We start from the raw sequence: 14,267 nt of genomic DNA, 5'->3' as shown, positions 1-14,267 counted from the left end.
CAAGGCGTGGGACTTCCCTGGTGGCACAGTTGTTAGAAGTCCACCTGCCAATGCAGGGGACACGGATTTGAGCTCTGGTCTGGGAAGATCCCACATGCCGCAGAGCAACTGCTGAGCCCGTGCACCACAACTACTGAGCCTGCACTCTAGAGCCTGCGAGCCACAACTTCTGAGCCTGCATGCCACAACTACTGAGCCCGTGTGCCACAACTACTGAAGCCTGTGCCCCTGGAGCCCGTGCTCTGCCACAGAAGAGGCCATCGCCATGAGAAGCCCGCACACTGCAACGGGGAGTAGCCCCTGCTCGCCTCAACTAGAGAAAGCCCGCACAGCAACGAAGACCCAACGCAGCCCAAAATAAATAAATAAATTTATTAAAAGAAAAAATGAAGGTGTAAAGACAGAAACCTTTGATGTCTGCCATTGTGGGAAAGCTTCATGTTGCTTGCAAAACAAACCACAAATATGTCATCATGTCTTTAATTTTTACTTTTATTAGTGACAAGGTAAATAGGTACATGAAAATCTTCACAGATATCTACACATGTATTTAAATAAAGCAAGAGTTGAGTTCAAAGAGTGGGGCTTCAGTGGCGACTGGTCCATGTTGTTTACTTAGTGTATAAAAATCTCCAAGTTTATAAAACTTGATTTGCCCATTTTTCCCCCCATTCTTAAAAGCTAGCTGCAAGTATTTCAAAAGGCATATCTAAAATATAGATAGATTCTAAGAGAAGCACGGCACATTACGAATGACGAAAGTGATTGGCTTTACATGATGAGAAGCAGATTCACTCAGTGCACCGTTAGAATATTCTCCATGCGGGGGGATGCTCAAGAACGCACCTGACCTCAGTGTGCGTTGATGGCCGTCTGTGAACTGCCTGCAGGTGGCAGCGCCTGTCCTTCTAGACGGGGACCACTCTTGGCTGAGACTGTGAGCCTGGAGCTTGCCTCTGAAGTCCTCATACCTGCTCTGTTCTGGATCCAGCCTTGCTCCTGGCACCTCGAGTCTCCTCCAGGTGTCTGTACGCCCTGGCTCATAGGGTCCCAGACCTAAGAGTTCCTTCTCAAAGGTTAGCTTAAAAGGCAAGAGGTGCGTTTTCTCAGGGATCTTTTATGACCAAAGACCTTGAGGAGCTATTCTCTCTTGGCCAGAAGTCAGGCATAACGAGAAGAGCTGGGGCTTTATTTGGGGGAAGAGAGACCCATCTCTGTGATATGATTGGAGAGACATCCCTCCAATCATCTTACAGAAATGGCCACCTCCCTGTACGACCAATTCTACCCAGACAAGTAGCACCTAAGACCCCCTGAGGCTGGTGTGGGACCCTCCAACTCTTTGAAACATGTGCAGTTCTCACCCAGTCAGCCACACACACTGGGAGCCAGATTTCGGTTCCTGACAGCTTGAAACCAGTACCATGACAGAATTTAACTCACAAGCAGGCAGAATATGAACTGTTCAGTGTATTCGTCCGTGTGCCTTTCATTTGGTTTCCAAAGAAGTTGCGCAGCTGTAGCCAAATGGCTCCTCTCCAGGTTAAGGCATGACCGAAAATTTAGTGTCTGTGAGTCTGGCTTATCTTTCAAATCAAGTGTGATTGTTGAAATAGGGATATAAATTTTCCAACTGCTTCATAAACTTAAGGATTTGGGTCTGCTGGTTCTATCATACTTAATATTCAGGATATTAATTTAAAATATTACTAATGCCAGTGTAAACATGCTTTTGATACATAGGTCTATAAAATATTGCACATAAATATAAAATTTGTTCAGTATCTCTTCATAATAGTTTTTCATTATCATAAAAAGGATACAAACTTGGGCAGACTATATAAATTTGGCTGGACAATTTTACTTGAAAAATGATACTGTTACACATGATTATGGATTATTTACAAGAGTTTTAAACATAAAGTTTCTGTGATGGTTAAATTAAAGACAATGGGAAAATAGCTTAAGTAAAAATTATTTTCCAAAGTCATGTACTATAAAGATTAGCAGTAAAAATGAATAGTAAAGTGGGAATAGGCAATTCTAAATAAAATCCCTAGGAACCTGTTTTCTAGGTTCATCTCACATCTGCCTAACTTTATGTTTCCTCCTATTTATGTTTAACGTGTCTTTTCTGTGAATATAAGTTTGAGGTATAGTAGAAAAAAATACCAAGCTAAATGTTGGCATTGCCTCTTGTAGATATTAAAAATAATATGTTTACCCAAATTATTAAATTGGTTTTTTATTAATGGACTCTAGAAATTTTACCATTACTTTTAAGCACCACCTAGGGTCAAGAGTCCCTGGAAATTTGTATATTGCTAATTAAGTCAACGGAAAGATGATTTTTTTTTTTGTAAAAGGAAATACAAATGCAACTTTTTGCAAAGCTAAATTAAGCAGATGTGAGTCCCTGGAAAGTGTGAATAAAAGTAATTTCAGGTAGAAGGCAGCAAGGTGTTAAGTGAAACGGTCTTCGTATACCAATTTGCTTTTCTTTAACGCTGTCTAAATCCTGACTAAGTTCTGTTAAATGATATATTCTGCACAAACTGGATATCTCGGAAGGAAATCTAGTGAGTGATTTTGAAAACCAGCGAACCAAATCTTAATTTCAAAATCCTCTAGAGTATCAGCCTAGAGCCATGGAAAATAAATAAATAAATTGTTATCCTCACTTACAAAGATGATCTTTGCCGTTTCCAAAGTACTTTCACAGTCCCAACAGCATAGGCTGGTCTCCCTGAGCAGTAACGTCATTAGAAATGTTTCTTTTCCAGAGGGAGGTGTCAAATATTCCGTTGGATACAGTAGTGTTGGAAGGTTTGGTCCTAGTTCACCTTCTAAAGTCTATCCTAATTCAGACATTGCGTCTTTGAGACTTCAGTTGGATTTATCTGGAAAGCAACCTCACGTTCCCATACCCATTTCAAAGTGCCTGCCAAATACGGAAGGACTCAAGCCAAAGACATCTTCCACGATTGTCCATTGTTTCTGCAGCGTCGAGGATGCTTCCTTCCCCAAAAGGGTCACTGGGATCCGAGGCAACTTCTCCAAAGCACAGTGTAGACAAGGTGATACCATGGCCTTTCCATTTCTTAGGACACTGGCAGGTACAGGAAAACCTCGGTTGAACCCTCCTGATCCTTCTTTTCTTTGAACTGGGCCAGTGTCGGAGTTTGTTTGGTCTTTGGTTTTCCTCTTCACGCCTCAGGGGTTTTCTCATTGGTCAGCCGTTCCCTGTCGTTCATATCATCCTGGGGGGGTCTTGCTCGGTCAAAGAATCCGCACTACAAAGAGAGAAACGGGCCAGCAAGTCAGGTCATCCTGAGAACTTGTGAAAGTCCTCATTCTAAGAGTTTCCCCTTTATTTGTTGTCTAAGGAATTTGGTGCTCTGAGACTATAATCTGCCCAATTCTCCAAATTAGGAGGTGAAAGCAGTGTGTTCTTTACCTGCAGAGAGGAATTCATTGCCTACGCAGAGCGTTTGTGTCCTTCCTGCCATGTCCATGGTGGTGGGAGAATGTTCATTTTATATAAACCGCTTATGGACCTCGTGTATTTTTCTGGGGTTACAGCAACCTGGCCCAAGGAGTCCCTCTCTGCTTTTCGACATGTGTTCTGGAGCCAGCAGCAATGTGAACTGCCAGCCAGGGACGGCAGATTCCTGAAGTGGACTTTGGGCTACCTTGGGATGGACTGAAGGAAGAAGTGAGGAGATGCTTGTCTGCCTCTCTGCACTTGGTGGAACATACAGTATATGGAGGAAAATTAGATGGGTCCTTTATTTCAATCCCAGAACATCTTCGTGACTCCGAAGATCAATCAGCAACTCGGGGAAGAGGTGATTATACAAGTTTCATTCTCCTGAATTTCAAAGGAGTACTTGGTCTAGGAGAATATAACTTTTCCTAGAAACCTAGAACCTTAATTCTTATTGTTTCTTAGGTTGGAAGCCCAGTTTGTTGGGTTTGAGTTATAACCATTGAGTCATCTTTCCTTTGTAGGACTAGTGCAATATTCTATCAATTGCTATGTATCGTTACATCATTTACGGACATAAAGTTTCTATAACAGACTAACATGAAAGTCTATTTGTAAAGGTAGACTGCGCAATAGACCTTTGTGGGCTCAGGATGGCGCAAAACAGCTGATAATGATCAGGAAAGCCATTATTTAACTCAAAAGGCAAGGTTTTCTCAGTTTATTAAACATGCCTCATGTTGTTTCAAAATAAAAATACACTATGATTTTGGAGAATGACAACAATAGTGATTAACTAAGATGTGACTGGATTAATTGCTCTCACAGTCATGTCATTGTGACATTGTTTCTATTTTGGAATGGAAAGCTCTGTGAAACTTGGCAGTACTGTGGTTTGGGGACCAGAAATTAATTCACATTGTAGACTTTTAGCAGAAACTTCAGCAAAACACATGAAAGAGTAAGTTAAGTCTTCTTAATGGAGATGGACTCTTTGGCAAGATCAAAAAAGCGAGTCTGAGAATATTAGAACATGCATGATCTATGTGGGGTCATTGAAAGCCCATGTGATAGTTAATTACTATATTAATTGCATCCGTGTAGTACTTACAACGAAAACTCTCAAAGTATTGCTGATAGGATTGTGTCAACAAAAAGCTTAAGACCTCGATTAATTAAATAAGAAAAAGAAGTCTTCATCATAACATGATCACGCCAAGCATATTGGAAAGAAGATCACAGGTCTTAGTTAATAAAGTCCAACTGTCTTTACATTTATTTACAAGAAAATGCAAGATAAAAGCGGCAGTAAACACCCTCAATCTTCTTAAATGTCAGCTCCACAAGCATACTAAGCTTGCCAAAGCAAACAAGACCATTTTCCCTTCATGTCCCTGTGTTGGAAATCCCCAAATCATGCCTCTAGCCTTGTCTTTTAAAATCCTAGGTATATCCTTCTAAATCCTCTCAGTGGCCTCTCTACTGAAAAAAGGAAAAGAAAGCAAATAAACTTACCTTCCATAAAGCCAAGGTTAAAATGGCCAGAACCAGTAATCCAAGAAGTATTGCTAGTATTATTACCCATAACGGGATCGAGAAGGAAACATTTGGGGTTGCCCAAATAACCGATGTTTTAATCTGGAATGGAACATAAAAGAAATGAGCTCTAACTTGAAAACTATTGGGTGAAATAGAGCAGTAATTACCAATAGAATACTGGGGGGAGTACTTCTGAAAGGATCCATGCAATAATTGAAATCACCCCAGGGGAGATTTGATGGTTTACAGCACTCAAACATGGCATCTTAAAAACTGGCACATTCCCAGGCCTCCCAGGTTAGGTGCAAGTCCAATTACAGACACTTGGTGGGTGTTTGGCTTATACCAACCCAGAAACGCTAGAATAGAATTGAGGTGGACCAGGAACCAACAAGGTGGAAAGGAGTTACCTTAAATTGGGTTGGACCTTTTACGGCAAAAAACGGCTAAAAGTAGACCCTACAAAAAGCCAAGTCTGCCCACACGTTTCTCAACAGAACTGGGCTCACCTCACTGAGAGGTGAGCTTGCGAACAACCATGGACTGCTGGAGTGCAAGAAGGATAGACGTCACCTAATTCCCCATTTTACAGATGAGAAAATTGAGTCCCAGGGGGCTAAGTGATCCACAGATCTAATTAGTGTCACCGCCTCTTTAGCCCTAGGCTCTGTGCTGTATCAAGAAAGAGCCCGTCATTGCTCTAGTAATCACAGTCATGTAAGGCCATGATGCATTTTATGAAAGTAACTAATATTTTATGAAAGTAACTGTAGTCAGCGACATGAACGCTAATTGTCCCAATGTATTGGAGCTGCCTTCGGTCTTAAATCCAATTTTCAGTTGCTATTGGGCCTCACTGAATTCCCCACTGTTGCAAGGAAACTTAGAGGAAAAATGAGACCTTCCCAGCAGGACTGCACGCTCCATGTGTGTGACCCACCCCTGCCTCCCCACGTGGGAAGAAGAAGCTCTCCTATAGCCCATGTGCTGGGGACGTGTACCTCTGGAGACCCCCAAACAAAACCAAGGAGAGACCCAGCCCTGCCGCGCACACCTGCTGTCAAAGAAAAGAGAAAGAAAAACATTCCTGGTTCTAAAATGTTATTCACCAAAGCAGGCCTATCTGGTTTTAGAGAGAAGTGAGCATCGCCTCAGTTAAACTGCTTCATGTGCTCCTCGTTTTAACTGTGTTGGTTGGAAGGATCCTGAGTCTCGTCCTGACCCACATGCAGAAACTCTAGGCCACACTTCCCTAACCCACCAGGAGGTGAGGGTGAACTCAGGGTGGGTTGGTGGTTCTGGTGCTTCCCCTGGCTGGAAACATGGGTGTTTTCATAGCCTGTGCCCTAGCGCTGGGTCCTGCCTCTGCTCACGTCCTTTTTAAAAAATATTTGTTTATTTGTTTTATTATTTATTTATTTATTGTGGCTGTGCCTGGTCTTAGTTGCGGCATGCGGGATCTAGTCCCCCGCCCAGGGGTCGAACCCGGGCCCCCTGCACTGGGAGCGCGGAGTCTCACCCACGAGACCACGAGGGACGCCCCTGTGCTCACACCTTTCCTTCCACCTTCTTAACTAGATCTGAGCCTTCTGCCTGTGCTCTTCTTAGCCTGTCAAGGTTTTCATTGCTCCTTCGTCCTGGTCCACGTCCCTTGTGCCACACACGTACTGATGACTTAATTCACTTGGTTCTCCAGCCCCAAGTATCATTTACATCCAGGCTGAGCAACGACACTGATGGTGGTGAAACTGCTAGAGATTCCACGTGGTGAGGAATGCCAGGGACTTGACAGATGCTCTCGATGAGAGAAAGGCTGGCGTAACCTACTCACCTTTGTACCCTCCTCCTTTGCCTGTTAGCTTCCCTGGCCGGTGTTGCCCCTATTCATCCAGAGCATCGATAGGAAGTGCAACGTTCCATGACCACAATGGGATCACACTCACCCTACTTGACACGGTTTGAGGACGGGACACATGGTACCAATTTTGAAGAAACGCATTGCAAGGACTCAAACATCTCCATGCCACCTGGAATCTGCAGCCTAAGTAATTTACTCTGAAGTGATCCTCTGCATGGATATGGCTCCACAAGCCAGTTGGGGACCAGACCATTTCTCTTTATATCCCTTTTCCTTGGTGAATTACATCTGATAATGTATGAAATCAGTGCTCAATCCTGCATCTTAAGGTGCGCAGAGAAAGGGCATGAAATGATAACTTAAAATGACCCTAATATTACTGGAGGCACACTGATACAGTTGTTGTTGTTGTTGTTTTTTAACATCTTTATTGGAGTATAATTGCTTTACAATGGTGTGTTAGTTTCTGCTGTATGACAAAGTGAATCAGCTCTATGTATACATATATCCCCATATCCCCTCCCTCTTGTATCTCCCTCCCACCCTCCCTACCCCACCCCTCTAGGTGGTCACAAAGCACTGAGCTGATCTCCCTGTGCTATGCAGCTGCTTTGCACTAGATATCTATTTTACATTTGGTAGTGTATATGTGTCCATGCCACTCTCTCACTTTGTCCCAGCTTACCCTTCCCCCTCCCCGTGTCCTCAAGTCCATTCTCTACGTCTGCATCTTTATTCCTGTCCTGCCCCTAGGTTCTTCGGAACCATTTTTTAACTTTTAGGTTTCATATATATGTGTTAGCATACGGTATTTGTTTTTCTCTTTCTGACTTACTTCACTCTGTATTACAGACTCTAGGTCCATCCACCTCACTACAAATAACTCAATTTCATTTCTTTTTATGGCTTAGTAATATTCCATTGTATATGTGTACCACATCTTCTTTATCCATTCATCTGTCGATGGACACTTAGGTTGCTTCCATGTCCTGGCTATTGTAAACAGTGCTGCAATGAACACTGTGATACATGACTCATTTTTAATTATGGTTTTCTCAGGGTATATGCCCAGTAGTGGGATTGCTGGGTCATATGGTAGTTCTATTTTTAGTTTTTTAAGGAACCTCCATAGTGCCTGTATCAATTTAAATTCCCACCAACAGTGCAAGAGGGTTCCCTTTTCTCCACACCCTCTCCAGCATTTATTGTTTGTAGATTTTTTGATGATGGCCATTCTGACCAGTGTGAGGTGATACCTCATTGTAGTTTTGATTTGCATTTCTCTAATGATTAGTGATATTGAGCATCCTTTCATGTGTTTGTTGGCAATCTGTATATCTTCTTTGGAGAAATGTCTATTTAGGTCTTCTGCCCATTTTTGGATTGGGTTTTTTTTTTTTTTTTTGATATTGAGCTGCATGAGCTGCTTGTAAATTTTGGAGATTAATCTTTTGTCAGTTGCTTCATTTGCAAATATTTTCTCCCATTCTGAGGGTTGTCTTTTCGTCTTGTTTATGGTTTCCTTTGCTGTGCAAAAGCTTTTAAGTTTCATTAGGTCCCATTTGTTTATTTTTGTTTTTATTTCCTTTTCTCTAGGAGGTGGGTCAAAAAGGAACTTACTGTGATTTACGTCATAGAGTGTGCTGCCTATGTTTTCCTCTAAGGGTTTGATAGTGTCTGGCCTTACATTTAGGTCTTTAATCCATTTTGAGTTTATTTTTGTGTATGGTGTTAGGGAGTGTTCTAATTTCATTCTTTTACATGTAGCTGTCCAGTTTTCCCAGCACTACTTTTGAAGATGCTGAATTTTCTCCATTGTATATTCATGCCTCCTTTATCAAAGATAAGGTGACCATATGTGCATGGGTTTATCTCTGGGCTTTCTATCCTGTTCCATTGAGCTATATTTCTTTTTTTGTGCTAGTACCATACTGTCTTGATTACTGTAGCTTTGTAGTATAGTCTGAGGTCAGGGAGCCTGATTCCTCCAGCTCCGTTTTTCTTTTTCAGTATTGCTTTGGCTATTCGGAGTCTTTTGTGTTTCCATACAAATTGCGAAATTGTTTGTTCTAGTTCTGTGAAAAATGCCATTGGTAGTTTGACAGGGATTGCATTGAATCTGTAGATTGCCTTGGGTAGTATTGTCATTTTCACAATGTTGATTCTTCCAATCCAGGAACATGGTATATCTCTCCATCTGTTTGTATCATCTTTAATTTCTTTCGTCAGTGTCTTATAGTTTTCTGCATACAGGTCTTTTGTCTCCTTGGGTAGGTTTATTCCTAGGTATTTTATTCTTTTTGTTGCATTGGTAAATGGGAGTGTTTCCTTAATTTCTCTTTCAGATTTTTCATCATTATTGTATAGGAATGCAAGAGCTTTCTGTGCATTAATTTTGTATCCTGGTACTTTACCAAATTCATTGACTAGCTCTGGCAGTTTTCTGGTAGCATCTTTAGGATTCTCTATGTATAGTATCATGTCATCTGCAAACAGTGACAGTTTTACTTCTTCTTTTCCAATTTGTATTCCTTTTATTTCTTTTTCTTCTCTGATGGCTGTGGCTAAAACTTCCAAAACTATGTTGAATAATAGTGGTGACAGTGGGCAACCTTGTCTTGTTCCTGATCTTAGTGGAAATGGTTTCACTTTTTCACCATTGAGAACGATGTTGGCTATGGGTTTGTCATATATGGCCTTTATTATGTTGAGGTAGGTTCCCTCTATGCCTACTTTCTGGAGAGTTTTTAAATTATAAATGGGTGTTGAATTTTGTTAAAAGCTTTTTCTGCATCTATTGAGATGATCATATGGTTTTTATCCTTCAGTTTGTTAATATGGTGTATCACATTGATTGATTTGTGTATACTGAAAAATCCTTGCATTCCTGGGATAAACCCCACTTGATCTTGGTGTATGATCCTTTTAATCTGCTGTTGGGTTCTGTTTGCTAGTATTTTGTGGAGGATTTTTGCATGTATGTTCATCACTGATATTGGCCTGTAGCTTTCTTTTTTTGTGACATCTTTGGTTTTGGTATCAGGGTGATGGTGGCTTCACAGAATGAGTTTGGGAGTGTTCCTCCCTCTGCTATATTTTGGAAGAGCTGGAGAAGGATAGGTGTTAGCTCTTCTCTAAATGTTTGATAGAATTCGCCTGTGAACCCATCTGGCCCGGGGCTTTTGTTAGTTGGAAGATTTTTAATCACAGTTTCAATTTCAGTGCTTGTGATTGGTCCGTTCATATTTTCTATTTTTTCCTGGTTCAGTCTTGGAAGGTTGTGCTTTTCTAAGAATTTGTCCATTTCTTCCAGGTTGTCCATTTTATTGGCTTAGAGTTGCTTGTAGTAATCTCTCATGATCGTTTGCATTTCTGCAGTGTCAGTTGTTACTTCTCCTTTTTCATTTCTAATTCTGTTGATTTGAGTCTTCTCCCTTTTTTTCTTGATGAGTCTGGCTAATGGTTTATCAACTTTGTTTATCTTCTCAAGGAAACAGCTATTAGTTTTACTGATCTTTGCTATTGTTTCCTCATTTGTTTTTCATTTATTTCTGATCTGATCTTTATGATTTCTTTCCTTCTGCTAATTTTTGGGGGTTTTTTGTTCTTTTTTCTCTAAATGCGTTAGGTGTAAGGTTAGGTTGTTTATTTGAGATGTTTCTTGAGGTAGGATTGTATTGCTATAAACTTCCCTCTTAGAACCGCTTTTGCTGCATCCCATAGGTTTTGGGTCATTGTGTTTTCATTGTCATTTGTTTCTAAGTATTTTTTGATTTCCTCTTTGATTTCCTCTTTGATTTCTTCAGTGATCTCTTGGTTATTTAGTAGCATATTGTTTAGCCTCCATGTGTTTGTATTTTTTACAGTTTTTTTCTTGTAATTGATATCTAGTCTCATAGCATTGTGGTCGGAAAAGATACTTGATATGATTTCAATTTTCTTAAATTTACCAACGCTTGATTTGTGACGCAAGGTATGATCCATCCTGGAGAATGTTCCATGAGCACTTGAGAAGAAAGTGTATTCTGTTGTTTTTGGATGGAATGTCCTATAAATATCAATTAAGTCCATCTTGTTTAATGTATCATTTAAAGCTTGTGTTTCCTTATTTATTTTCATTTTGGTTGATCTGTTCATTGGTGAAAGTGGGGTGTTAAAGTCCCCTATATGATTGTGTTACTGTCGATTTCCCCTTTTATGGCTGTTAGCATTTGCCTTATTGTATTGAGGTGCTCTTATGTTGGGTGCATAAATATTTACAATTGCCATATCTTCTTCTGGGATTGATCCCTTGATCATTATGTAGTGTCCTTCTTTGTCTCTTGTGACAGGCTTTACTTTAAAGTCTATTTTGTCTGATATGAGAATTGTTATTCCAGCTTTCTTTTGATTTCCATTTGCATGGCATATATTTTTCCATCCCCTCACTTTCAGTCTGTATGTGTCCCTAGGTCTGAAGTGGGTCTCTTGTAGACAGCATATATATGGGTCTTTTTTTTGTATCCATTCAGCCAGTCTGTGTCTTTTGGTTGGAGCATTTAATCCATTTACATTTAAGGTAATTGTGAATGTGTATGTTCCTATTACCATTTTCTTAATTGTTTTGGGTTTGTTTTTATAAGTCTTTTCCTTCTCTTGTGTTTCCTACCTAGAGAAGTTCCTCTAGCATTTGTTGTAAAGCTGGTTTGGTGGTGCTGAATTCTCTTAGCTTTTGCTTGTCTGTAAAGGTTCTAATTTCTCTGTTGAATCTGAATGACATCCTTGCTGGGTAGAGTAATCTTAGTTGTAGGTTCTTCCCTTTCATCCCTTTGAATATGTCCTGCCACTCCCTTCTGGCTTGCAGAGTTTTTACTGAAAGATCAGCTGTTAATCTTATGGTGATTCCCTTGTATATTATTTGTTGCTTTTCCCTTAATTTTTGATAGCTTGATTAATATGTGTCTTGGTGTGTTTCTCCTTGGATTTATCCTGTATGGGACTCTCTGTGCTTCCTGGACTTGATTGACTATTTCCTTTCCCATGTTAGGGAGTTTTCAACTATAATCTCTTCAAATATTTTCTCAGCCCCTTTCTTTTTCTCTTCTTCTTCTGGGACCCCTATAATTCGAATGTTGGTGCATTTAATGTTGTCCCAGAAGTCTCTGAGACTGTCCTCAATTCTTTTCATTCTTTTTTCTTTATTCTGCTCTGCGGTAGTTATTTCCACTATTTTATCTTCCAGGTCACTTATCTGTTCTTCTTCCTCAGTTATTCTGCTATTGATTCCTTCTAGAGAATTTTTAATTTCATTTATTGTGTTGTTCATCATTGTTTGTTTGCTCTTTAGTTCTTCTAGGTCCTTGTTACACGTTTCTTGTATTTTCTCCATTCTGTTTCCAAGATTTTGGATCATCTTTACCATCATTACGCTGAATTCTTTTTCAGGTAGACTGCCTATTTCCTCTTCATTTGTTTGGTCTGGTGGGTTTTTACCTTGCTCCTTCATCTGCTGCATATTTCTCTGTCTTCTCCTTTTGCTTAACTTACTGTGTTTGGGGTCTCCTTTTTGCAGGCTGCAGGGTCATAGTTCCCGTTGTTTTTGGTGTCTGCCCCAGGTTGGTAAGGTTGGTTCAGTGGGTTTTGTAGGCTTCCTTTTGGAGGGGTGTGATGCCTGTGTTCTGGTGGATGAGGCTGGATATTGTCTTTCTGGTGGGCAGGACCGTGCCTGGTGGTGTGTTTTGGGCTGTCTGTGAACTTAGTATGATTTTAGGCAGCCTCTCTGCTAATGGGTGGGGTTGTGTTCCTGTCCTGCTAGTTGTTTGGAATGGGGTGTCCAGCACTGGAGTTTGCTGGTTGTTGAGTGGAGCTGGGTCTTAGCGTTGAGATGGAGGTCTCTGGGAGAGCATTCGCCCTTTGATATTATGTGGGGCCAGGAGGTCTCTGGTGGACCAATGTCCTTAACTCGGCTCTCCCACCTCAGAAGCTCAGGCCTGACACCCGGCTGGAGCACCAAAACCCTGTCAGCCACACGGCTGCAGCATCCATCTGCCATTATTGTTGCTTTCTTTCTCTCTCAACAACTGAGCCCGATAACATACACCCTCTTTCTCCTGAACCGGGAGATGCTGAAGGAAGGCTGGTGGGAGCAAGAGGAGCCACAGTCCCAGTTGAGGCTTTACTCCATTGAAGTCAAAACAGCGCGAACTCCCTTTTTCCTGCGCCCTGCACCAACTTTCCCAGTATGCGAGCTGCTGCGTCACTTCCGCCTTCTGGTACAGTTTTAAGAATGAGAATTTCAGAATTTTGGAACTACAAAGGGTAGTAGTGGTCATGCACTCATAAGCCAGTTACAGTGACCTAGGAGAGAGAAAATCTGGTGCCATGGACAATTCTGAGGTTTCTTGTAAATGTCTCTTCCCCCTAAGCTCTAAGTCCACTAAGGAAACAACATAGTTTTGGTCTGTATTTTGTGCATGTGTTAGAGATCACCAAAATTTACTAATAGATAATTTACAGGAAGACAGGCAACAATACTTTTCCATGTTCCCTCTTCTGATTTACCTAATTGATATCTGAAGTCACCTCCCAATGTTTCATTATAACATAGAATACAGTTCTAGTTTTGTTAAGTTAAAAAAAAAAAGCTAAGCTAAAGGAGTTGAAATAAGGGCCGATGGTCTGTTCAAATTGTTGGTTTAATAAAAAGAAATGGAATGAGAGAATAGCTGCTGAGTTTTTGCTGAGTTTCTTTGCCACTTGGCTATTGCAGGCTTCAATGTCTTATCTATAAAACTAGTCTGTTGGCATACAGATGGCCAAAAGGCACATGAAAAGATGCTCAACATCACTAATTATTAGAGAAATGCAAATCAAAACTACAATGAGGTATCACCTCACACTGGTCAGAATGGCAATCATCAAAAAGTCTACAAAAAATAAATGCTGGAAAGGGTGTGGAGAAAAGAGAACCCTTTTACACTGTTAGTGGGAATGTAAATTGGTACAGCCACTATGGATCACAGTATGGAGGTTCCTTAAAAAACTAAAAATAGAGCTACTGTATGATCCAGCAATCCCACTCCTGGGCATATATTGGAGAAAACCATAATTCAAAAAGATACATGCACCCCAATGTTCACTGAAGCACTACGTATTTACAATAGCCAGGACATGGAAGCAAGCTAAATGTCCATCGAGAGATGAATGGATAAAGAAGATATGGTACATATATACAATGAAATATTACTCACCCATAAAAAAGAACGAAATAATGCCATTTGCAGCAACATGGATGGACCTGGAGATTGTCATACTCAGTGAAATCAGTCAGACACAGAAAGACAAATATCATATGATATCGCTTATATGTGGAATCTTAAAAAATGGTACAAATGAACTTATTTA

General features: G+C 40.7%; 1 protein-coding gene across 1 annotated transcript in view; it reads right to left on the bottom strand.

The window, feature by feature from the left end:
- Window positions 1-471: 471 nt before the first annotated feature.
- Window positions 472-14,267, bottom strand: part of ITGA8 (integrin subunit alpha 8) — a 182,473-nt gene continuing 168,677 nt past the window's right edge. Inside the window, exons 29-30 of the mRNA XM_061178163.1 lie at window positions 5,003-5,125; window positions 472-3,293 (exon numbers count right to left, since the gene is read on the bottom strand). Coding sequence (XP_061034146.1) covers window positions 3,207-3,293; window positions 5,003-5,125 — 210 coding nt within the window. The 3' untranslated portion in view covers window positions 472-3,206. The remainder of the gene's footprint in view (window positions 3,294-5,002; window positions 5,126-14,267) is intronic.

Source organism: Eubalaena glacialis, chromosome 2, assembly GCF_028564815.1.
Source record: "Eubalaena glacialis isolate mEubGla1 chromosome 2, mEubGla1.1.hap2.+ XY, whole genome shotgun sequence".
Taxonomy (NCBI): domain Eukaryota; kingdom Metazoa; phylum Chordata; class Mammalia; order Artiodactyla; family Balaenidae; genus Eubalaena; species Eubalaena glacialis.
This window is presented reverse-complemented; position numbering and strand designations above follow the sequence as displayed.